The sequence below is a fragment of the Aquarana catesbeiana genome, linkage group LG02, assembly GCF_042186555.1.
Source record: "Aquarana catesbeiana isolate 2022-GZ linkage group LG02, ASM4218655v1, whole genome shotgun sequence".
Taxonomy (NCBI): Eukaryota; Metazoa; Chordata; class Amphibia; order Anura; family Ranidae; genus Aquarana; species Aquarana catesbeiana.
The window spans coordinates 24,154,487-24,179,815 of NC_133325.1; the positions used below are offsets into that span (position 1 = coordinate 24,154,487).

Genomic DNA, 25,329 nt, shown 5'->3' on the forward strand with positions numbered 1-25,329 from the left:
TATATATATATATATATATATATATATATATATATATATATATGTACTGATACTGCAGCTAGCAAAATCAACTGCCTGCCTGTAGTATAAGAACACCACCAACCTTCTACAGGTAGCTTTACCTGGACACTGTGCAGAGCTCACAAAAAAATTACTTGTAGGTTTAGCTGATCACTGTGAGCAGGACACACCACACTAACTTGTACTTTTAGCTGAACACTGTGAGCAGGACGCACTGCACTAACTTGTAGTTTTAGCTGAACACTGTGAGGAGAACGCACCACACTAACTTGTAGTTTTAGCTGAACACTGTGAGCAGGACGCACTGCACTAACTTGTAGTTTTGGCTGAACACTGTGAGCAGGACGCACCACACTAACTTGTAGTTTTACCTGAACACTGTGCAGAGCTCGCAAAAAAAATAACTTGTAGGTTTAGCTGATCACTGTGAGCAGGACGCACCACACTAACTTGTAGTTTTAGCTGAACACTGTGAGCAGGACGCACTGCACTAACTTGTAGTTTTAGCTGAACACTGTGAGGAGGACGCACCACACTAACTTGTAGTTTTAGCTGAACACTGTGCGCAGGACGCACTGCACTAACTTGTAGTTTTAGCTGAACACTGTGCGCAGGACGCACTGCACTAACTTGTAGTTTTAGCTGAACACTGTTAGGAGGACGCACCCCACTAACTTGTAGTTTTAGCTGAACACTGTGCGCAGGACGCACTGCACTAACTTGTAGTTTTAGCTGAACACTGTTAGGAGGACGCACCCCACTAACTTGTAGTTTTAGCTGAACACTGTGAGCAGGACGCACTGCACTAACTGTAAATAGTCTAGCTGCCTTACTGTGGTACTAATAGGATCAAAAGAACACCAGCAATTTTCTTCAGGTAGCTGTAAATACTGTAACAAGACAAGCCTGCCTGTCAGTAAGAAGATAACAGGAACAGATCTAGCTAAACTGAATACAGTGTGTATATATATATATATATATATATATATATATATATATATATATATATATATATATATATATATATATATATATATATATATATGCGCAACACCTGGGATGCATATATATACACAATACACTGTAAGTGCAGCTAACTCACTGACTGTCCTGCCTAATCTAGCTAACTCAAATGAAATGACACTGTCTCTCCCTCTATCTAAGCACGCCGGAACACACTACACAGGGCCGCCATGCAGGCGTCCTTATATAGTGTGGGGCGTGTTCTAAACCCCCTGAGCCATAATTGGCCAAAGCCACCCTGGCTTTGGCCAATTACAGCTCTCTCTACCGACGGCGCTGTGATTGGCCAAGCATGCGGGTCATAGTGCATGCTTGGCCAATCATCAGCCAGCAATGCACTGCGATGCCGTAGTGAATTATGGGCCATGACGCGCCACACGAACGGCCCATAATGTCCGGAATTCGGCGAACGACCGAACAGCCAATGTTTGAGTCGAACATGGGTTCGACTCAAACACGAAGCTCATCCCTAATAGTTACATAGTTACATAGTAGGTGAGGTTGAAAAAAGACACAAGTCCATCAAGTCCATCCTATGTGTGTGATTATATGTCAGTATTACATTGTATATCCCTGTATGTTGCGGTCGTTCAGGTGCTTATCTAACAGTTTCTTGAAGCTATCGATGCTCCCCGCTGAGACCACCACCTGTGGAAGGGAATTCCACATCCTTGCTGCTCTTACAGTAAAGAACCCTCTACGTAGTTTAAGGTTAAACCTCTTTTCTTCTAATTTTAATGAGTGGCCACGAGTCTTATTAAACTCCCTTCTGTGAAAAAGTTTTACTTCTATTGTGGGGTCACCAGTACGGTATTTATATATTGAAATCATATCCCCTCTCAAGCGTCTCTTCTCAAGAGGGAATAAGTTCAGAGCTCGCAACCTTTCCTCATAACTAATATCCTCCAGACCCTTTATTAGCTTCGTTGCCCTTCTTTGTACTCGCTCCATTTCCAGTACATCCTTCCTGAGGACTGGTGCCCAGAACTGGACAGCATACTCCAGGTGCGGCCGGACCAGAGTCTTGTAGAGCGGGAGAATTATTGTTTTATCTCTGGAATGAATCCCCTTTTTTAATGCCAATATTCTGTTTGCTTTGTTAGCAGCAGCTTGGCATTGCATGTCATTGCTCAGCCTATCATTTACTAGGACCCCCAGTTCCTTTTCCATCTTAGATTCCCCCAGAGGTTCTCCCCCAGTCTATAGATTGCATTCATATTTTTTCCACCCAAATACATTATTTTAATTTAAACCTCATTTGCCATGTAGTTGCCCACCCCATTAATTTGTTCAGATCTTCTTGCAAGGTTTCCACATCCTGCGGAGAAGTTATTGCCCTGCTTAGCTTAGTATCGTCTGCAAATACAGAGATTGAACTGTTTATCCCATTCTCCAGATCGTTTATAAACAAATTAAATAGGATTGGTCCCAGCACAGAACCCTGGGGAACCCCACTACCCACCCCTGACCATTCCGAGTACTCCCCATTTATCACCACCCTCTGAACTCGCCCTTGTAGCCAGTTTTCAATTCATGTACTCACCCTATGGTCAATGCCAACGCATCTTATTTTGTACAGTAAACGTTTATGGGGAACTGTGTCAAATGCTTTTGCAAAATCCAGATACACCACATCTACGGGCCTTCCTTTATCTAGATGGCAACTCACCTCCTCATAGAAGGTTAATAGATTGGTTTGGCAAAAACGATTCTTCATGAATCCATGCTGATTACTGCTAATGATACCATTCTCATTACTAAAATCTTGTATATAGTCCCTTATCATTAATTAATTAATTAATTAATTGCTCACAGGTGCTTGCAGTCTATATAACTGTGTGTAGGACTCATTCTGAGCCTGCTCATTGTGAGGCTGTGGAACTTAGTCCAAGTGGAACTGGTCTAAGCGGTGAGTTAAAACCAGAGTTTAAAACAGGAGGTTATAACAGGGATCATAGTACCTGTGTAGTGTGAGTGCCTGAGTGTTTTCTGAGTAGTGTGTGTGGATCTTTAGTACTTGTGTATTGTGTACTGTATACTAGTATATTGCGAGTGCACGTAGGTCTGTGAGTATCTGTGTATTTTGTTGTGTACCTGTGTATTGTCTTGAGTATTAGTGCCAGGAAGCTAGCTGTTAGCTAATTTGGACAGGGTAAAATCCCCAATCCTCACTAAATTTAATAGGTACGATGCCCGGCGGGTGTGGAGAGGCGACTCTTTGTACATCTTGCGGCATGTATGCGTTCCTTGATCATCCGATCGAGGGTGAATACTGCTGTGCAAAATGTAAGCACATTGTTTCCCTGGAAGCCCAGGTTCGGAATCTTGGGAAGCAACTGTCAGCACTGAGAAGTCCCTCCATACTAAAGGAGAGCCAGGAACGTACACGGCAGGTGCCGGCAGGGGCCAGCACAGAGGCGGGTGGAGACAAAGAGGTGCAGGCACTAGCAAAGAGTAGATGGGTGACAGTCAGGAAGGGTAGAGGGGGAAGTGCCAGGGAGGCCGATCCAGGACTTAAGCATCCCAATAAGTACGCTCCATTGAGTGACATTGGTGAAACCAGTCAGGGACCAGCACTGCTGGAGATGAGGGACTCTCCTAGCTGCCGGGGGAAGAACTCCTCAAGTGAAAGTGGGGGAGCAGCAAAGGGAAAGGAAAGACAGATTCTGGTGGTAGGGGACTCAATTCTTAGAAGGACAGAGAGGGCAATCTGTAACCAAGACCTGAAGCGCCGAACAGTATGTTGTCTACCGGGCGCTTGGGTTCGGCACATCACGGATCTTGTGGACAGATTACTGGGAGGGGCTGGGGAAGACCTGGCTGTCATGGTGCACGTTGGCACCAATGACAAAGTCAGAGGCAGATGGAGTGTCCTAAAGAACGATTTTAGGGACTTGGGAGCTAAATTAAGGAAAAGGACCTCCAAGGTAGTATTCTCAGGAATACTACCGGTACATCGAGCCACACCAGAAAGGCAGAGGGAGATTAGGGAAGTAAACAAGTGGCTGAAGAGTTGGTGTAGTAAGGAGGGGTTTGGGTTCCTGGAGGACTGGGCCGACTTCTCAGTTGATAACCGGTACTATAGAAGGGACGGACTGCACCTAAATGAGGAGGATGCAGATCTGCTGAGAATGAAGATGGCCAAAAAGTTAGAGGGGTTTTTAAACTAGGCGATGGGGGGGGAGGGTTCAGAGACAGTGATAGCCAGCGCGGAAGATATTCCAGAGGGTAGTATTGGGGGCATTAGTGGTAGGTTGACCAAAGCACAAAAATACAAGGTAAGTATAGTAGCAAGTCCTAATTGCAATCTCCAAACACGCAATAGAAGGACAATATGCTACCGGTCTAAACTATGTGGCATATTCACCAATGCCAGGAGCATGACGGACAAGATGGGTGAACTAGAGATACTGTTGTACAAGGAGGATTTGGATTTTGTGGGAATTTCAGAGACCTGGTTCAACAGCTCTCATGATTGCCTGGCAAGCATTCAAGGTTATACCCTATACCGCAAGGATAGAGAGGGTAAAAAAGGGGCAGGGGTATGCCTATATATCAAGAATAACGTACAAGTGAATGTGAGAGATGACATCACTGAGGGAGCTAGTGAGGAGGTGGAATCCTTATGGGTAGAGCTCCAAAGGGATGAAGCTAAGGGGAAAATAATACTGGGAGTATGCTATAGGCCCCCTAACCTGAGGGAGGAAGGGGAGACAGATCTCCTATCACAATTTGGATTAGCAGCAAGGATGGGAAGTGTTATCATAATGGGGGATTTTAATTATCCAGACATAGACTGGGTGGAGGGAACCGCGCATTCATTTAAGGCTCGCCAGTCTCTAATGTCTTGCAGGACAATAAAGAATGCAACAAGAAATGTCAGGGTACAATAAGGACGGCTAAGATAGAACATGAAAGACACATAGCGGAGAAGAGCAAAAACAATCCCAAGAAATTTTTTAAGTATGTAAACAGTAAAAAAGGGAGGACGGACCATATTGGCCCCATAAAGAATCAGGAAGGACATCTGGTTACAAAGGATGGGGAGATGGCGAAGGCATTGAATTTATTCTTCTCCTCAGTCTTTACAAGAGAATCGGGGGGCTTCAGTAACCAAAACTGCAGTGTTTATCCTCATGACACAACACAGGAAGCACCTCTATGGTTAACAGAGGACAGAATTAAAATTAGACTTGAGAAACTTAACATTAATAAATCACCGGGACCAGATGACTTACATCCGAGGGTACTTAGGGAACTCAGTCAAGTGATTGCCAGACCGTCGTTCCTAATTTTTACAGATAGTCTACTGACTGGAATGGTACCAGCTGATTGGAGAAAAGCCAATGTAGCACCAATATTTAAAAAGGGCCCAAAATACATCCCTGGGAATTACAGACCAGTTAGCCTAACATCAATACTATGTAGACTCTTGGAGGGGATGATAAGGGACTATATACAAGATTTTAGTAATGAGAACGGTATCATTAGCAGTAATCAGCATAGATTCATGAAGAATCGTTCTTGCCAAACCAATCTACTAACCTTCTATGAGGAGGTGAGTTGCCATCTAGATAAAGGAAGGCCCGTAGACGTGGTGTATCTGGATTTTGCAAAAGCATTTGACACAGTTCCCCATAAACATTTACTGTACAAAATAAGGTCAGTTGGCATGGACCATAAAGTGAGTACATGAATTGAAAACTGGCTACAAGGGCGAGTTCAGAGGGTGGTGATAAATGGGGAGTACTCGGAATGGTCAGGGGTGGGTAGTGGGATCCCCCAGGGTTCTCTGCTGGGACCAATCCTATTTAATTTGTTCATAAATGACCTGGAGGATGGGATAAACAGTTCAATCTCAGTATTTGCAGACGATGCTAAGCTAAGCAGGGCAATAACTTCTCCGCAGGATGTGGAAATCTTGCAAAAAGATCTGAACAAATTAATGGGGTGGGCGACTACATGGCAAATGAGGTTCAATGTAGAAAAATGTAAAATAATGCATTTGGGTGGAAAAAATATGAATGCAATCTATACACTGGGGGGAGAACCTCTGGGGGAATCTAGGATGTAAAAGGACCTGGGGGTCCTAGTAATGCCAAGCTGCTGCTAACAAAGCAAACAGAATATTGGCATTAAAAAGGGGATCAACTCCAGAGATAAAACGATAATTCTCCCGCTCTACAAGACTCTGGTCCGGCCGCACCTGGAGTATGCTGTCCAGTTCTGGGCACCAGTCCTCAGGGAGGATGTACCGGAAATGGAGCGAGTACAAAGAAGGGCAACAAAGCTAATAAAGGGTCTGGAGGATATTAGTTATGAGTAGGGATGAACTTCGAGTTCGAGTCGAACTCATGTTCGACTCGAACATTGGCTGTTCGCAAGTTCGCCGAACAGCGAACAATTTTGGGGTGTTCGCGGCAAATTCGAATGCCGCAGAACACCCTTTAAAAGTCTATGGGAGAAATCAAAAGTGCTAATTTTAAAGGCTAATATGCAAGTTATTGTCATAAAAAGTGTTTGGGGACCTGGGTCCTGCCCCAGGGGACATGGATCAATGCAAAAAAAAGTTTTAAAAACGGGCGTTTTTTCAGGAGCAGTGATTTTAATAATGCTTAAAGTCAAACAATAAAAGTGTAATATCCCTTTAAATTTCGTACCTGGGGGGTGTCTATAGTATGCCTGTAAAGGGGCGCATGTTTCCTGTGTTTAGAACAGTCTGACAGCAAAATGACATTTTGAAGGAAAAAACTCATTTAAAACAACCCGCGGCTATTGCATTGCCGACAATACACATAGAAGTTCATTGATAAAAACGGCATGGCAATTCCCCAAAAGGGAACCCCGAACCAAAATTTAAAAAAAAAATGACGTGGGAGTCCCCCTAAATTCCATACCAGGCCCTTCAGGTCTGGTATGGATATTAAGGGGAACCCCGGCCAAAATTTAAAAAAAAAATGACGTGGGGTTCCCCCTAAATTCCATACCAGACCCTTCAGGTCTGGTATGGATTTTAAGGGGAACCCCGCGCCAAAAAAAAAAAAAAAACGGCGTGGGGTCTCCCCAAAAATCCATACCAGACCCTTATCCGAGCACGCAACCTGGCAGGTCGCAGGAAAAGAGGGGGGAATGAGATTGCGGCCCCCCCCTCCTGAACCGTACCAGGCCACATGCCCTCAACATTGGGAGGGTGCTTTGGGGTAGCCCCCCAAAACACCTTGTCCCCATGTTGATGAGGACAAGGGCCTCATCCCCACAACCCTGGCCGGTGGTTGTGGGGGTCTGCGGGCGGGGGGCTTATCGGAATCTGGAAGCCCCCTTTAACAAGGGGACCCCCCCCCCCCCGTGTGAAATGGTAAGGGGGTACAAAAGTACCCCTACCATTTCACTAAAAAACTGTCAAAAATGTTAAAAATGACAAGAGACAGTTTTTGACAATTCCTTTATTTAAATACTTCTTCTTTCTTCTATCTTCCTTCATCTTCTGGTTCTTCTGGTTCTTCTGGCTCTTCTGGTTCTTCCTCCGGCGTTCTCGTCCAGCATCTCCTCCGCGGCGTCTTCTATCTTCTTCTCCTCGGGCCGCTCCGCACCCATGGCATGGGGGGAGGCTCCCGCTCTTCTCTTCATCTTCTTCATCTTCTTCTCTTCTTCTCTTCTTTTCTTCTCTTCTTCATTTTCTTGCTGGCATGGTAGGAGGCTCCCGCTGTGTGACGGCGCTCCTCGTCTGACAGTTCTTAAATAACGGGGGGCGGGGCCACCCGGTGACCCCGCCCCCCTCTGACGCACGGGACATGACGGGACTTCCCTGTGGCATTCCCAGTGACGTCACAGGGAAGTCCAGTCAAGTCACCGTGCGTCAGAGGGGGGCGGGGTCACCGGGTGGCCCCGCCCCCCGTTATTTAAGAACTGTCAGACGAGGAGCGCCGTCACACAGCGGGAGCCTCCCGCCATGCTAGCATGTGTGCGGAGCAGCCCGGAGAAGAAAATGAAGAGAAGAAGAGAAGAAGAGAAGAAAAGAAGAAGATGAAGAAGATGAAGAGAAGAGCGGGAGCCTCCCCCCCCATGCCATGGGTGCGGAGCGGCCCGAGGAGAAGAAGATAGAAGACGCCGCGGAGGAGATGCTGGACGACAACGCCGGAGGAAGAACCAGAAGAGCCAGAAGAACCAGAAGATGAAGGAAGAAAGAAGAAGTATTTAAATAAAGGAATTGTCAAAAACTGTCTCTTGTCATTTTTAACATTTTTGACAGTTTTTTTAGTGAAATGGTAGGGGTACTTTTGTACCCCCTTACCATTTCACACAGGGGGGGGCCGGGATCTGGGGGTCCCCTTGTTAAAGGGGGCTTCCAGATTCCGATAAGCCCCCCGCCCGCAGACCCCCACAACCACCGGCCAGGGTTGTGGGGATGAGGCCCTTGTCCTCATCAACATGGGGACAAGGTGTTTTGGGGGGCTACCCCAAAGCACCCTCCCAATGTTGAGGGCATGTGGCCTGGTACGGTTCAGAAGGGGGGGGGCCGCACTCTCGTCCCCCCCTCTTTTCCTGCGGCCTGCCAGGTTGCGTGCTCGGATAAGGGTCTGGTATGGATTTTTGGGGAGACCCCACGCCGTTTTTTTTTTTTTTTTTTTTGGCGCGGGGTTCCCCTTAAAATCCATACCAGACCTGAAGGGTCTGGTATGGAATTTAGGGGGAACCCCACGTCATTTTTTTTTTTTAAATTTTGGCCGGGGTTCCCCTTAATATCCATACCAGACCTGAAGGGCCTGGTATGGAATTTAGGGGGACTCCCGCATCATTTTTTTTTTTAATTTTGGTTCGGGGTTCCCCTTTGGGGAATTCCCATGCCGTTTTTATCAATGAACTTCTATGTGTATTGTCGGCAATGCAATAGCCGCGGGTAGTTTTAAATGAGTTTTTTCCTTCAAAATGTTATTTTGCTGTCAGACTGTTCTAAACACAGGAAACATGCGCCCCTTTACAGGCATACTATAGACACCCCCCAGGTACGAAATTTAAAGGGATATTACACTTTTATTGTTTGACTTTAAGCATTATTAAAATCACTGCTCCTGAAAAAACGGCCGTTTTTAAAACTTTTTTTTGCATTGATCCATGTCCCCTGGGGCAGGACCCGGGTCCCCAAACACTTTTTATGACAATAACTTGCATATTAGCCTTTAAAATTAGCACTTTGGTTATTCATGTTCGTGTCCCATAGACTTTAACGGTGTTCGCGTCTTCGAACAAACTTTTTTCCTGTTCGCATGTTCTGGTGCGAACCGAACAGGGGGGTGTTCGGCTCATCCCTAGTTATGAGGAAAGGTTGCGAGCACTGAACTTATTCTCTCTGGAGAAGAGACGCTTGAGAGGGGATATGATTTCGATATACAAATACCATACTGGTGACCCTACAATAGAAATAAAACTTTTTCGACTCATGGATCAACGACCCCAGAAGTATACAGCTGGACTGATCCTCCAGTCACAAAGGATTCATAATACTCCCGTATGCTCCCATCTTGCCCCTCAATAACAAACAGGCAACACACTCGCCTCCGCACTGTGCACTTAGTAACAATACGTAGTAGATTAAACAACAAGTGTGATTGCCTAATGGTTCTACCACATATAAGTGTTAAGGTTAAGGTTAAAGCTAGATTTAATTCTCATAAAGTTTTTGTTACCACATAAACAAGACAATGTGTACGCATGCTATAACTCTTTTATTACCGCTATTGTAAAAGGATTACCTGATTGTTATAGATACATACCAATATGTATACATACCATAACCTGAAAATGTATCACTGTACTCTTTAGGTTGCTTTTTGTACCTTATGGAAAATGAATAAACTTTGAAGTTAAAAAAAAAGAAATAAAACTTTTTCACAGAAGAGAGTTTAACAAGACTCACGGCCACTCATTAAAATGAGAAGAAAAGACGTTTAACCTTATACTACGTAGAGGGTTCTTTACTGTAAAAGCAGCAAGGATGTGGAATTCCCTTCCACAGGCAGTGGTCTCAGCGGGGGGGGGCATCGATAGCGTCAAGAAACTATTAGATAAGCACCTGAATGACTGCAACATACAGGGATATACAATGTAATACTGACATATAATCACACACATAGGTTGGACTTGATGGACTTGTGTCTTTTTTCAACCTCACCTACTATGTAACTATATAACTATCATCCCCTCCAAGAGTTTACATACTATTGATGTTAGGCTAACTGGTCTGTAATTCCCGGGGATGTATTTTGGGCCCTTTTTAAATATTGGTGCTTTTTTCCAATCAGCTGGTACCATTCCAGTCAGTAGACTATCTGTAAAAATTAGGAACAATGGTCTGGCAATCACTTGACTGAGTTCCCTAAGTACCCTCGGATGCAAGCCATCTGGTCCCGGTGATTTATTAATGTTAAGTTTCTCAAGTCTAATTTTAATTCTGTCCTCTGTTAACCATGGAGGTGCTTCCTGTGTTGTGTCATGAGGATAAACACTGCAGTTTTGGTTACTGAAGCCCCTCGATTCCCTTGTAAAGACTGAGGAGAAGAATAAATTCAATACCTTCGCCATCTCCCCATCCTTTGTAACCAGATGTCCTTCCTCATTCTTTAAGGGGCCACTATGGTTTGTCCTCCCTTTTTAACTGTTTACATACCGTACTTAAAGAATTTCTTGGGATTTTTTTTGCTCTCCTCCGCTATGTGTCTTTCATGTTCTATCTTAGCCATCCTAATTGCACACTTACATTTCTTGTTGCATTCTTTATAAAGTCTGAATGCTGATGATGATCCCTCAACCTTGTATTTTTTGAAGGCCTTCTCCTTTGCTTTTATATGCATTTTTACATTGGAGTTAAGCCATCCAGGACTTGTGTTCACTCTTTTAAATGTATTATCCAATGGGATACATTGGCTAATGCCCTTATTTAATATACTCTTAAAGCAAACCCATCTCTCCTCCGTATTCTTTGTTCCTAATATTTTATCCCAATTTATGCCTTTTAGCAAGGTTTGTAGTTTAGGGAAGTTAGCTCTTTTGAAATTTGTGTTCCCTTTATGTTTCCTATTTGTGTGATTTATGCTGAAACTAATTGACCTGTGATCGCTGTTACCTAAATTGTCCCGTATTTCCACATCCATGATCAGGTCTGTATTGTTGGTAATCAGTAGATCCAGTAATGTTTTATTTCTAGTTGGTGCGTCTACCATCTGACCCATAAAATTGTCCTGCAAGACATTAAGGAACTGGTGAGCCTTAAATGAATGTGCGGTTCCCTCTGCCCAGTCTATGTCTGGATAATTAAAATCCCCCATTATGATAACACTTCCCATCCTTGCTGCTAATCCAAATTGTGATAGGAGATCCGTCTCCACTTCCTCCCTCAGGTTAGGGGGCCTATAGCATACTTCTAGTATTATTTTCCCCTTAGCTTCATCCCTTTGGAGCTCTACCCATAAGTATTCCACCTCCTCCCTAGCTCCCTCAATGATGTCATCTCTCACATTCACTTGTACATTATTCTTGATATATAGGCATACCCCTCCCCCTTTTTTACCCTGTCTATCCTCTATCTATGCCATGCTCCTGGCATTGGTGAACATGCCACATAGTTTAGACCGGTCGCATATTGTCCTCGTATTGGGTGTTTTGAGATGGCAACTAGGAATTGCTACTATACTTACCTTGTGTTTTTGAGCTTTGGTTAACCTACCACTAATGCCCCCAATACTACCCTCTGGAATATCTTACGTGCTGACTATCTCTACCTCTGGACCCTCCCCCCCATCGCCTAGTTTAAAAACCCCTCTAACTTTTTGGCCATCTTCATTCCCAGCAGATCTGCACCCTCCTCATTTAGGTGCAGTCCATCCCTTCTATAGTACCGGTTACCGACTGAGAAGTCGGCCCAGTCCTCCAGGAACCCAAACCCCTCCTTACTACACCAGCTCTTCAGCCACTTGTTTACTTCTCTAATCTCCCTCTGCCTTTCTGGTGTGGCTCGATGTACCGGTAATATTCCTGAGAATACTACCTTGGAGGTCCTTTTCCTCAATTTAGCTCCTAAGTCCCTAAAATCGTTCTTTAGGACACTCCATCTGCCTCTGACTTTGTCATTGGTGCCAACGTGCACCATGACAGCCGGGTCTTCCCCAGCCCCTCCCAGTAATCTGTCCACAAGATCCGTGATGTGCCGAATACAACTGCCATTAAAAACTACACAATCCCTCAACTCCTCCTAATTTTTTTCTGTCAGCATCAAAAGCTATTATTTCACATATAAATAATTTTAAACTGTCACTGCTTTCTTTTTTTTTGATTTTCCAATACACAGATTGTAACAGTGGTGGCCCATGCATAGGGGGCGCACAGGTGCCGCTCCCCCCTATCCATGCATGCAGCCCCCTAATCTACATGCGTCGGAAGCATGAATTTCAATTGAGTTTTTTTTTTTTTTAGAAGCACGTGATTAGAGCCAGAGGCTCTAATTGGCTTCAAAAAGGGGTGCACTGCTCCCCAAGCCAACCCAGTTGTGAGACATTAGTGAATTAATATTCCAAAGACCCGATTGGCCAGGAGGAGAAGACGGAGGGGGGACACGGAAGAGATGGAGGGGGGAAGCCACCGCCGATGGATTCAAACATGGTGGAGAGCCTGACCTGCACAGGGTAAGTGAGCCGACGACCAGAGGGGGGTATGGTGTGCTGGAGCGATGGTGGGGTGGGGTCCATGATTAGGTCCATCTTGCTTTGTGCACTGGTCCAAATCATTTGGTGGAGGGGGGATTATGGTTTGGGGGTTGTTTTTCAGGGGTTGGGCTTGGCCCCTTAGTTCCAGTGAAGGAAACTCTTAAGCCGCGTACACACGAGCTGAATGTCCGACAGAAAAAGTCAGACGGAAGCTTTTCATCGTCTATTCCGATTGTGTGTATGCCTCATCGGACTTTTTTTTTTTTTAATTCTGACGGACCTAGAAATGGGACATGTTCTAAATATTTCCCCTGGAACCAATTCCTATCGGGAAAACCAATCGTCTGTATGCTGTTCAGACGGACCAAAAATGACGCATGCTCTGAAGCAAGTACGAGACGGAAGCCATTGGCTAATGGCTATTGCACTTCCTTTTTCCAGTACCGTCGTACGTGCTGTACGTCACCGCGTTCTGGATGGTCGGACTTTGGTTTGACGGTGTGTAGGCAAGACCGCTTGAATGGATTGGGGGGTGGCTGTGGACGTGGTATACTTGGACAGAAGGGTGGCTGTGGATGTGGTATACTTGGACAGAGGGGTGGCAGTGGACGTAGTATACTTGGATTTTGCAAAAGCGCTCGATACAGTTCCACACACATGGCTCATTTGTAAGGTAAAGTCTACAGACTTGGAAATATTAGTTTGTAAATGGATAGAAAACTGGCTAAAAGACAGAATTCAGAGAGTTGTGGTTAATGATTCTTACTCTGAATGGTCTAAGGTTATCAATGGTGTACCCCAAGGTTCAGTGCTGGGACCCTTACTTTTTAATATCTTTATAAATGATATTGGGTCTGGGATCAAAAGTAACATTTCTCTCTTTGCAGATGACACCAAGCTATGCAGGGGAATAACGTCCTTACAGGATGTCTCCAATTTACAAGCCGACCTCAATGCTCTGTTTAATTGGGCGACTATGTGGCAGATGAGGTTTAATGTTGAGAAATGTAAAGTTCTGCACTTGGGGGCTAAGAATATGCATCATACATACTAGGGGGAGTACAACTGGGGGAATCTGTGGTGGAGAAGGATCTGGGGGTTTTGGTAGATCATAAGCTCAATAATAGCATGCAATGCCAAGCTGCGGTTTCCAAAGCGAGCAAAGTCCTTTCTTGTATAAGAGAGATATGGATTCCAGAGAGAGAGATATCATCTGTACACATCATTAGTAAGACCTCATCTGGAATATACAGTTCAGTTTTGGGCTCCAGTTCTCAAAAAGGATATCAGGGAACTGGAGAAAGTGCAGAGAAGGGCAACCAAACTGATAAGAGGCATGGAGGAGCTCAGCTACGAGGAAAGATTAGAGGAACTGAATTTACTATCTCTTGAGAAGAGGAGATTAAGGGGGATATGATCTCCATGTACAAATATATAAGGGGTTGTCCATATAGTGAACTTGGTGTTGAGTTTTTCACTTTACGGTCAACACAGAGGACAAGGGAGACTCTTTACGTCTAGAGGAAAAGAGATTTCGCCTCCAAATATGGAAAGGTTTCTTCACAGTAAGAGCTGTGAAAATGTGGAATAGACTCCCTCCAGAGGTGGTTCTGGCCAGCTCAGTAGATTGCTTTAAGAAAGGCCTGGATACTTTCCTAAATGTACAGAATATAACTGGGTACTGACATTTATAGGTAAAGTCGATCCAGAGAGAAGTGCTCTGTGCTGAGCGGCTTCCTGTTCATTCACAAACTGAAGCATAGCAAATACAGTTTTTCTATGCTTCCGTTTTGAATAAACACAGTGAGTGAGTGTATATACTGTGTTCATTTAGAAAAGGAAGGGGTTGTTAAATTATTATTTTTTTACTAGCCCCTTCTCCTGCTGTCCATCTTGAAACATCCTCCAGGGGGAGGGGGGAGGAGGGAAGCCAGCAGCACTGCAGGGTAGGGGGCCAACAGGAAAAGGGGGAAGCCTGGGAAGTAGGGGGAATCTGCACCTGCATCTGCATCTGCACCATGGGATATACAGTATATGTGAAAATTGATCCATCCTGATGTAGTGACGGCCGATCTCATTTCTTGAGGCCCTAAAATGCACTGATTGATGCTCTGACCCCGATGTTCATTGTGTTTGTATTGTTCTTCTTGCAGACAGTGAAAACTGCATGAAATGTCCTGATGAAGAATGGCCAAATGAGAAGAAGGATCGATGTGTTCCAAAATTGGTGGAATTTCTCTCCTACAATGATGACACCATTGTTGTAGTATTTTCGGCTGTCTCCATCCTCTGTTGTCTTCTGGCTGGTTTAATATTGAGGATATTTATACATTACCAGGACACCCCCATTGTTAAAGCTAATAACCGGAACCTGAGCTATCTTCTCCTGGTCTCCATCATGCTGAGCTTCCTCTGCGTCTTCTTATTCCTCGGCCATCCAGTAGATGTGACCTGCATGCTCCGTGTCTCCTCTTTTGGTGTCATCTTCTCAGTTGCCGTCTCTTCTCTTCTTGCCAAAAGTATTATGGTGTGTATTGCTTTTAAAGCCACCAAACCTGGGAGCCCCTGGAGGAAATGGATGGGAGCCAAACTACCCACTTTTATTATTTGTGTCTTATCACTGGTTCAAGTCTTAATCTGTGTCACTTGGTTGTCTATTTCTCCACCCTTCCAGGATCAGGACACTCACTCTTATCAGGGGAAGGTCATCATTCAGTGTAATGAGGGTTCAGTAATTGGCTTCTACTCTGTCCTGGGATATATGGGACTACTAGCAGCTGTAAGTTTCATTATCGCGTTTTTAGCCAGGACATTACCGGACAGTTTTAATGAAGCCACGTACATCACCTTCAGCATGCTGGTGTTCTGCAGTGTCTGGATTGCCATGATCCCGGCCTATCTGAGCACCAGAGGAAAATACATGGTGGCTGTGGAGATTTTTGCTCTAATAGCCTCAAGTTCTGGACTCCTTGGCTGTATATTTTTCCCAAAATGTTACGTAATTCTGTTCAGACCTGACCTGAATACAAAAACATTTATCCACTAATAAGTATGGAGCAACGCTGGGTTACCAGTAGTTATAGCATTATCTCTATTATTGTTAATTGTAGTATTTTGCTAATGTATTGAGAATGAACATTATTAAATCTGAACATTTCATATCTACCTCTTAGGTGGATGGTGGATTTAATCTTTGTTCTGCACACTGCTGGGATCAGACATGTTGGGTTTGTTGGAATCCTTGTCTCCTGCGGAGTGTTGTGGTTCTTCCCACCAGCCGTTATATCATTAGAGAATAGTGTGGTCACTTAGTGAGGAGGAACCACAGTGATCAGAGGGGGAGAAAGTATCCAAAACAACCTAAAGTGTCAGATACCTGAGACACCCATCACCCTTCAAGAGAGGAAGATATCACCCGGTCACCACCTTCCAGAAGGATTAAATAATGATGCAATTTTAGTTGTGGAATCAAATATCTATGTAGATCTATTTGTCCATATTAATAATTATATTTTGATTGGTGAATTCTAAGATGATTATTAATACAAGTTAAAGCTGATGAGAGCACGTTCTCAGTAATTTCACATTTTAAGTGATAGGTTGACTTCATTTTAAAAAACTTTTATGTTATAGGGCTTTATTTCTCAGAGATTAGGTGCAGTAACTCCCATCTCCCAAGTCAGCATCGGTCTCCGCCCCCGTACCCACCTCCAAGAACAATATGAGATCTGGGGTCAAAAAGACTTCAGATCTCACATGTGCACTAAAATGCAATAAAAAATTAATTAATTAAATGTCATTTAAAAAAATTCCCCTTTAAGAGCATTGGGCGGAAGTGGCGTTTGATGTTGTTTCTTCCCTCCAATAGCTGCTGCCATAACCCCAAGATTTAGCGTCTAAGTAGCGACGCACAGGTATGGCGATAAGGACTAATAAGGACTATGTAAGGAGGTTTGTGTGCAAGCTCTAAGATCTCCTGGTCAGACGTGTCAAAGACAAAGCTTGAAGGAGAAGTACGGGGAAAGCTTGTTTGGTTGCACTTCTCCTGTGGATCCCATGACCATTGTATAACAGATGGACTATCCTTCCCATAATGCCCGACCAACCCCTACTCCAACCCCCATACCATTACCCATTAATAGAGACCACACCAAGTTGGAGTAAATTTTGGCCGTAGCAGTAGTTTATTAACCAATAAATCAAACTTGATATCCCGCGTTATGGCCAACATGGACCCAAAGTCAAAATCATTGCCACCGACGTGTAACCCCACAATGTTCAGCGGCCTTTCCAGTCGTGCAAAGCAATGCACATCTGGCACCCCACTGCTCCCCAGCATGCCCAGTACTCCCACCAACGTCTTCTCCTTTTGCCTCACACCACACCTACTAGAGGCCCAATATCCAGACCAGACCCAGGCTTAGTGTCCAGTAATGTCCCATTGTCTCCCCACATGCCTAATGTCTGCTCTTTTCTGCCCCCCACACCTAACAAAGTGGCCCAATATCTAGACCAGACCTTGTGTTCAACCTGAAAGAGAAGAAAAAACAAACCCACCATTCATAACACCAAAAGGCATGCATAAACATGTATAACCCCCAAACCAGCCCCGTAGGCATCCCCTCCCCTGTAATCATTGTAAACAGGTGAGGAGAACAGACCCCCGGATCTTTCAAGATTCCCACCTGGCAATGCACTTGGCTGCCTCTGCACCCGACCCAGACGCGGCCGCCTACATGGCTGCCCCAACGGAATGAGATTAAATTCTTTTTTTCCAAAACCCACTGCCCGTACACCTTTACAGACAGCCAAATGAATTGAAATCTGGACGTCGGGGACCTATCAGCATTATCCAAATTGACCCAACCACCTTTGGGAGCAACGCTAAAAAAAATCCTTCACCGCCCCCACCGGACATAATGACGAGTCCGGCCTGAAAAATACTTAGGCCTACCTCCCCGTGCCCACCTGCTCTGTTTTGTGCCTAGCACAGCACCAGGGATTCCCTATCTTCCCTGCAGGTGACCTACTGTGCCTGCACCTCCCTTTTGTACCTCTTGAAAGCACTCACCAGTTCGCCGCTCCAAGAAGGACCAAATGAATGACAGGGAGGATGCCGTTGCGAACCACTAACCTCGTAATCCAATGAACACCGGCAGATCCCTGGGCTAAAACCTTTCCCGGAAGCTCAAACAACACAGGGCGCTCAGTGTCTCAGCGCTTACGAGAGAGCCGATACCCTGTCCGTGCTTGCCCAAAATCTTCCAGTTATTACCGGCAACCCTGTAATTTAAAGAAAGTCGCCAACCTGCAATTCTTATTATCTATAGAAGTATTATTTTATTTTTATTCTTATTTTTTTTATTTTTAAATTTTTTATATACGGACCCGACACCCCCTTTGCAAAGTTCCGCAAGACCAAGTACAGAACCAGCCACCATCCCTACGGGCCTTCCTGTTCTACCCCTGCCTGGTGCACCAACCACAAACATTACTGCCAAAATCCCACAATATGCAGCCCATATCACTTACCTTGCAGACTGCCCGAGCCCTACAGAAACAACCCCAAGGCAAACCTCTACCACCATTCAGGACAAGGAACCCCCCTGTTGCTACGACGCCAGTGCCCAACTCCTGGACTCTATCCCCGCTTCAAGCTTGACCAAGCTTCAGCTACGACATGCTCGCCGCCGAGAGGCGAACAGCACCCATAAACCTTTTAACCGCATACATCTCAACATCAAACCTAGGAGAAGTCACACCACCGGCGAAGACGAGGCTGAGGCCTAATAGATGACCAGTATTACCCCGAGATTGTCCCTGTGTAAGAGCCTGGCAGCCCCTGAAAGCTCACCCCATCACACCCCGGCCAGCACCACCGAAACAATACTGATAACACCAATTACGTAGCAAACCTGCTTACTTCCACGAATGCGGTGGAATCCCACACTCCACCGACCTAGAAAGGAAGCCCCCAACCTGTGAAGCCGGCCACATCTGCAAAAGCCAGATCGAAATGACTAACCGGCCTGGACATACACAATGACCGTCCCCTTAAAAGAACCCAGGAAAGAGTTCAACACTCGCCAATCCACCCTATGTTCCTCCAGCAGACGCGCAATATTGCGTGTGCAATGTGACCCCACCTTACTTGCCAACAGCCGCAGGCAAACCACTCACCTCTAGGTAGTATTTGTCATGAAAAATCAAACTTCCTAACAACGACTGCAATTTCCGAAGTTGAACCTTGCGCCGTCCCAAATGACTCAGAATCTCAGTCTTGAGGGCAACCAACACAATGCCAAAGAAACTAAGGACTGTGTTCGGCCCCTCCGTCTTATCCGGGGCCAAGGGGATACCCAAAACGCTCAGCGAAGTGTTCCCACGTAATCAATAGTACCGCACAGCTCCAGGATGATGCCTGGCCCTCACAAAGAAAACCGTCCACATAATGTGTGATAGAATGCACTCCAGATACATCACTAACCACCCACCTCACAAACGAGCTGAACTGCTCTAATAATGCCCGGATATTGGCGCTCAGCAACCCCAGAACACAGCCGCATCGAAGGAAGTGTAACGTACCCCACCCACCTATGAGTCAATCACTGCATGGCCTGACCCCCTCTTTGGGCATAAAAGGTGGTGACTAAACCCAAATTTCCCCGGGCTCCAGCTTGGCATGCCCCCACAAGAGAGTGATAACCAAACCGCTAAAGGTAGTGAAGGGAAATGCCACCAATGCGCCCCCCACCACTGCTGTATGTAGCTTCTTGGAAACCACTTCTGAATGTCACCAGGCCGAGCGCAAGTTACGGGACACTAGAGGCATCATGGCAAAAGCCCCAGGTATGCCCAATTCCACCGAGGCACCCGTACCCAATAATCATGCCTCCTCCTTATCAGGGTATCCATCGCGGAAGAACTGCAGCCCTTCCACCCTCCCCGGCGATGTCCCTATTGTTAGCATATTACCCGGCCTGACACTCACTGTGCTTGAAGCAGCGGGAACAGGGGGTGGGCACCTCCGTACCCACAGCACCCATGCTTGTACCGGCAAGCCCCCCCAACTCACCAGAACGCTCGTTGTACTACCAACCGCACCGGCCCCCTTTGAAAAAATTATTTGTTGCCTGCGCCGAGGTCAGGAGCCGCATCCCCAACTAATGCCCTAGTGCTCCCACTGCAAGGACGGGCGTATCGCCCTACGTTGTTGGAAATGCCCGTCGTCCCTCAGCCAGGCAGTGCCCCTGTAGACGCTGTAGGCTCCTTGCCCTACTCTGTCTTAACCCCAACCGGCTTGCACTTATCCACTGCAGCAGGGAGAACAGTTCCCCATACTCACCTTCCAGAGTGTTCCCCGAACCCCCGATTCAAGGTGCGCCCCTAGGGGCCCCTCCAAAACACCTACACCACCCATTCAATTTTGAGTCGGTGAAACCACCGGCCACCTGTCTGCTAGCAGCCACCCCCTGCCGTTCCAGACACGTCCACCCCACCTGCGGAACCTAGGCTGCTGACGGGCTTACTTGTGCCTTCAGTAGAACCAGGAACCCCTGTAATCCCATATCGACCCTGGGGCGGCGTGCCAGCGGGCCAAAGTAGCCTAGGGAGACCCTGTGGGAAAAACTTGACCACGTGTCCGACCCCTCCCTTCATGGCCTAGGCCCTCCCCAGCTAACCACCTCCTCCTACCCGCACACTGACCTGAAATAGCAACGTTTATAAAATGGACTTACCAGGCTGCCTAGGAAGGGTCCCACCAGCCGAAGGTCCCGCCTCCATCGTTGCCGACTGTCTCTGGGGCTCTTCCTCCACCTCTGGCATGACAGTGCGCCCTCTGACCTTTACAATGACCTTCGCCCCATCTCACGACAGCCCTACAGTGGAATCGTCCCTGAATGCCAAGGATCTGCGCGGCTGTTGGCCCCGCCTCCACGCACCGGACCTGCAAACTGACAGCTGCGTCACCTTGCCCAGTCCCGGGGGGCTCACCTCGGTCCTCCGACTGTTCTCCCTCCGCTGCGGCTACTGTCTGGTGCTGTGATAGCTGCCGGCTGTGGCAGTAGAGGGCCTGGTGGCCGCAGCTGGCTGCTTCCCTCGCTGAGGCTCCACCCCCGCCGACTCACCGCCAGGAACGAAGCCCGCGCTCCCCCTCTCCTGCTGCCTGGTGGGCCACGGAGCTGCCTCAGCGATCCCGGAGCTCCTTCTGTGTGGTGGGGGGGTTCCTCCTGGGACCCCCATCAGCAAGCACCGTAAAGCGTATCGCGGGTGGTCCTGGAGGGGCCCAAATGAGACTTCTGGTGTGTAGCTGGCTGCAGGGGAGGAGTCCTGGGAGAAGTGCTCCGGAAGCCGAAACCTCCGCGCTCTTGAGGACTTCCACCCTCCGTACCGGAACCTCAGGCCTGCTCACCCCTCACCATCGTGATTCTTGTATGCAGCCTCCAGCTCCCAGTGTGGCTGCTGCCATCCACAGCTAGACCATCCAACCTACCTCCTCAGCCCTGTCTCCATCTCGCAGCCAGCACCAAGCTTGTTTCTTCACACTGTACTGATGCTGGGGGGGAGGGGCCTGCTCCTTTTTACTCTCATGTCCCCTCCTCCCCCAGGCTCCCCCAATCGGGTAAGACCTCTCATTTTGTCTGTACCCTGTTTCCCCTGTCATTCCAGCCCTGCTATTTTTAAATGTATTTCTTTTCGCTCCGGGCTTTACTGTAGTGTAGTCCGTTCTGCACCCCTGTGACCGGCTGATGTCACAGAGCCGATCCAGGATCGGGCAAGAACGTGACCATATGGTCGGGAGCCCCCCTCATGCCTGGACTGGCTCCTGGCTCAGGCTCTCAGCAGCCACTCCCATCCCCCCCACAGCCCAGCACTTCAGTGAATGGAGGGGGAGCAGAGCAGAGAGCCGCTGACTGACAGTATTCAGCTCTCTGCTCTGAGAACTGAGCGATCAGTGGTGTTTGATTGCTCAGTTCTCAGCCTTAGAGCTAGCGGGGGACAGGTGAAGCATCGGGCCACAGCTACATCCACCTAGTTAAGTATGATTCTCTCTAAAAAAAAAAACTTCTCTTTTAAGGGTCGATTTACACATGTGTCTAAATCTCCCTTGCCCCAGAAGCCCGATCCAAGCTCGGATCGCACTCCAGAAGCTACTGACAGGCGGTGATGAAGTGATCACCCACCGCCCGTTTTAACCTAATTTTTGCCGGCAAACACGCTGCAACCACATGCATTGTACACAGTCGTGGTGCTTCCCTATTGACTTGAATGTGGAGTGTCTGGTGGGCTTCCCGCTTGACGATCGATACAAGTCAGGTCAACATTGTCGCCTGTGCAAAGCAAAGCATCACACCCACACCATGTAAACACCTCGATCCCCTGCCTATTGCAGCTTGTGGGGGGGGGGGCAGTTGGCAGGCAACCAAAACATATTTCAATGATGGATTTTTGCAACCCTCCAACTGCAAATCCAAACGAGGCCAAAGAGATTAGAGTGTTTCTAAAGTCATAGGCAGCAGCCCCCCTCAGTCCCCCTCCACAACACTAACCTGAGTCCCATCTCAATCCATGGATTTTGCAGGAGTGTCTCGGCTGTCGAGGAATATCCCAGCCATTGTGCCCGTCAAATGCCGTCACTGTGCCCATCAAATGCAGCCACTGTGCCCATCAAATGCAGCCACTGCCATCAAATGCCACCACCGTGCCCATCAAATGCAGCCACTGCCCATCAAATTCCACCACTGTGCCCATCAAATGCTGCCACTTCGCCCATCAAATGCCGCCACTGTGCTCATCAAATGCAGCTACTGTGCCCATCTAATGCAGCCACTGTGCCCATCAAATGCTGCCACTGTGCCCCTTCAAATTCTGCCACTGTACCCCTTCAAACGCTGCCACTGTGCCCCTTCAAATGCAGCCACTGTGCCCATCAAATGCAGCCACTGTGCCCTATCAAATGCCGTCACTGTGCCCATCAAATGCAGCCACTGCCCATCAAATGCAGCCATTGCCCATCAAATGCCACCACTGTGCCCATCAAATGCAGCCACTGCCCATCAAATGCCACCACTGCGCCCATCAATTGCAGCCACTGTGCTCATCAAATGCAGCCAATGCAGCTACTGTATCTATAAAATGCAGCTACTGTGACCCGCCCGCTTGCTGACTGCCCGGCACTTACTCCATCTTGGGGGGATCAGGCAGGGGGTGATGGCAGCGAGCAGTGGGATGGTGGGATGAGCAGTGGGTCAGGTGGCGTCTCCTGTGTCCTCCATCTGTCTCTTCTTCCTTCCTGCTAGGCATCCAATCAGATCGCCTGTGCCTTCAGCCAATCAGTTGATGGGTATTAGACCCACACCTCCTGATTGGCTTAGAGGCAGTTTAGGATAGAAAAGCAAATATTCATTTGCTTTTCTAACACACCTGGGTGGGCTCCAAGTGCAATGTTCTGCGCTCCGAGTCCACCCTTTTTTAAGCCTATTAGAGCCTGTGGCTCTAATCAGGTGCTTCAATCAGCCGCTGTAATTCAGAATCAAAAAGGGTCCGGATGCCTCAATAGGGGGTGGCTACAGCGGCCATGGATAGATGCATGCTATGCATGAATTTATCCATTCTACACAGAGGGGGTGGAGTGACAGAGGGGGTGTCCCTAATGGACACAGCAGCAGGCTTCATTGGCTCTTGCTGCTGTCAATCAAAGTCAGTGAGCCAATGATGAAAGAATGAAAGAGAGGGGGTGGGGCTGAGCCGCAACTTCATGTCTGAATGGACACACAGAGCAGCAGCTCAGCCCGGGTGTCCCCATAGGAAGCTGCCTGCTGTGGGGGCACTCGGCAGGAGGGAGGGGCCAGGAGCACAGAAGAGGGAACTGAGAAGAGGAGCATCCCGGCTGCAAAACCATTTCACAGAGGAGGTAAGTATAACGTGTTTGCTTTTTTTAGCCAAAAAAAAAAAACTAGACTTTAATATCACTTTAACCACTTGCCGACCGCTGCATGTACTTATACGTCGGCAGAATGGCACAGCTGGGCATATGGGAGTACAGGTACGTCCCTTTGAATTTGCCTGCCGGGAGCTCCGTGAGTCGGATCGCGGGTCCCACAGATTAGATCGCCGTGGGGATACGCGTGATCGTCTCACGGAGCTGAAGAACGGGGAGATGCTGATGTAAACAAGCATCTCCCCGTTCTGCCTAGTGACAGTGTCACTGATCATAGCTCCCTGTAATCGGGAGCTATGATCAGTGAAGTGCCATTCGTAGCCCATCCCCCTAACAGTAATAAACACTCCCTAGGGCACACTTAACCCCTCCCTAGCCACCTAGTGGTTAACCCCTTCCCTGCCAGTGTCATTTTTACAGTAATCAGTGCAATTTTATAGCACTGATCGCTGTAAAAATGACAATGGTCCCAAAAATGTGCCAAAATTGTCCGATATGTCCACCATAATGTCACACTCATGATAAAAATCACGGATTGTCGCCATTACTAGTAAAAAAAAAAAAATATTAACAAAAATGCCATAAAATGAACCCCTATTTTGTAGACACTATAACTTTTGCGCAAACCAATCAATAAACGCTTATTGTGATTTTTTTTACCAAAAATATGTAGAAGAATATGTATCGGCCTAAACTGAGGGAAATAATTGTTTTTTTATATATTTTTGGGGGATATTTATTATAGCATAAAGTAAAAAATATTGCGTTTTTTTCAAAATTGTCGCTCTCTTTTTTTCTTTATAGCGCAAAAAATAAAAACCGCAGAGGTGATCAAATACCACCAAAAGAAATCTCTATTTGTGGGAAAAAAAGGACGTCAATTTTGCTTGGGAGCCACGTCGCACGACCGCGCAATAGTCAGTTAAAGCGACGCAGTACAGAATCGCAAAATGTGTTTTGGTCTTTGGCCAGCAAAATGGTCCAGGGCTTAATTATTATTATTATTATTATTATTATTATTATTATACAGGATTTACAGTTTATGCAGAGCTTTACAATATAAAAGGGAGACAATACAGTTATAATACAATACAATACAGGAGGATAAAGAGGGCCTTGCTGAGAAGAGCTTACAATCTAATAGGGTGGGGCAGGTGGTACAAAAGGTTGTAACTGTGGGGAATGAGCTGGTGGAAGTGGTAAAATATTAGTTAGAGACGTGATAGGCTTCCCTGAAGAGATGAGTTTTCAGGGATCGCCTGAAGGTAGCAAGAGTCGGGGACAGACAGACAGGAGGACGTAGCGAGTTCCAGAGGATGGGGGAGGCTCTGGAGAAATCCTGGAGACGAGCATGGGAGGAGGGGACAAGAGAGCTTGAGAGTAGGAGGTCTTGAGAAGAGCGGAGACGACAATTTGGGTGATATTTGGAGACAAGATTGGAGATGTAGCTCAGGGCAGAGTTGTGAATGGCTTTGTATGTTGTGGTTAGTATTTTGAATTTAATTTGCTGGGTGATTGGGAGCCAGTGTAGGGATTGGAGGAGAGGGGTGGTGGTCAGTGTAGGGATTGGAGGAGAGGGGTGGTGGTCAGTGTAGGGATTGGAGTAGAGGGTTGGCAGACACTGAGCGGTTGGTAAGGTGGATAAGT

The 25,329-nt window shown here is 46.9% G+C and overlaps 1 protein-coding gene across 1 annotated transcript in view; it reads left to right on the forward strand.

Annotated features, from left to right (window-relative positions):
* Positions 1 to 15,786, forward strand: part of LOC141129628 (vomeronasal type-2 receptor 116-like) — a 124,639-nt gene extending 108,853 nt beyond the window's left edge. Inside the window, exon 4 of the mRNA XM_073617722.1 lies at positions 14,894 to 15,786. Coding sequence (XP_073473823.1) covers positions 14,894 to 15,786 — 893 coding nt within the window. The remainder of the gene's footprint in view (positions 1 to 14,893) is intronic.
* The last annotated feature ends 9,543 nt before the right edge of the window (positions 15,787 to 25,329 follow it).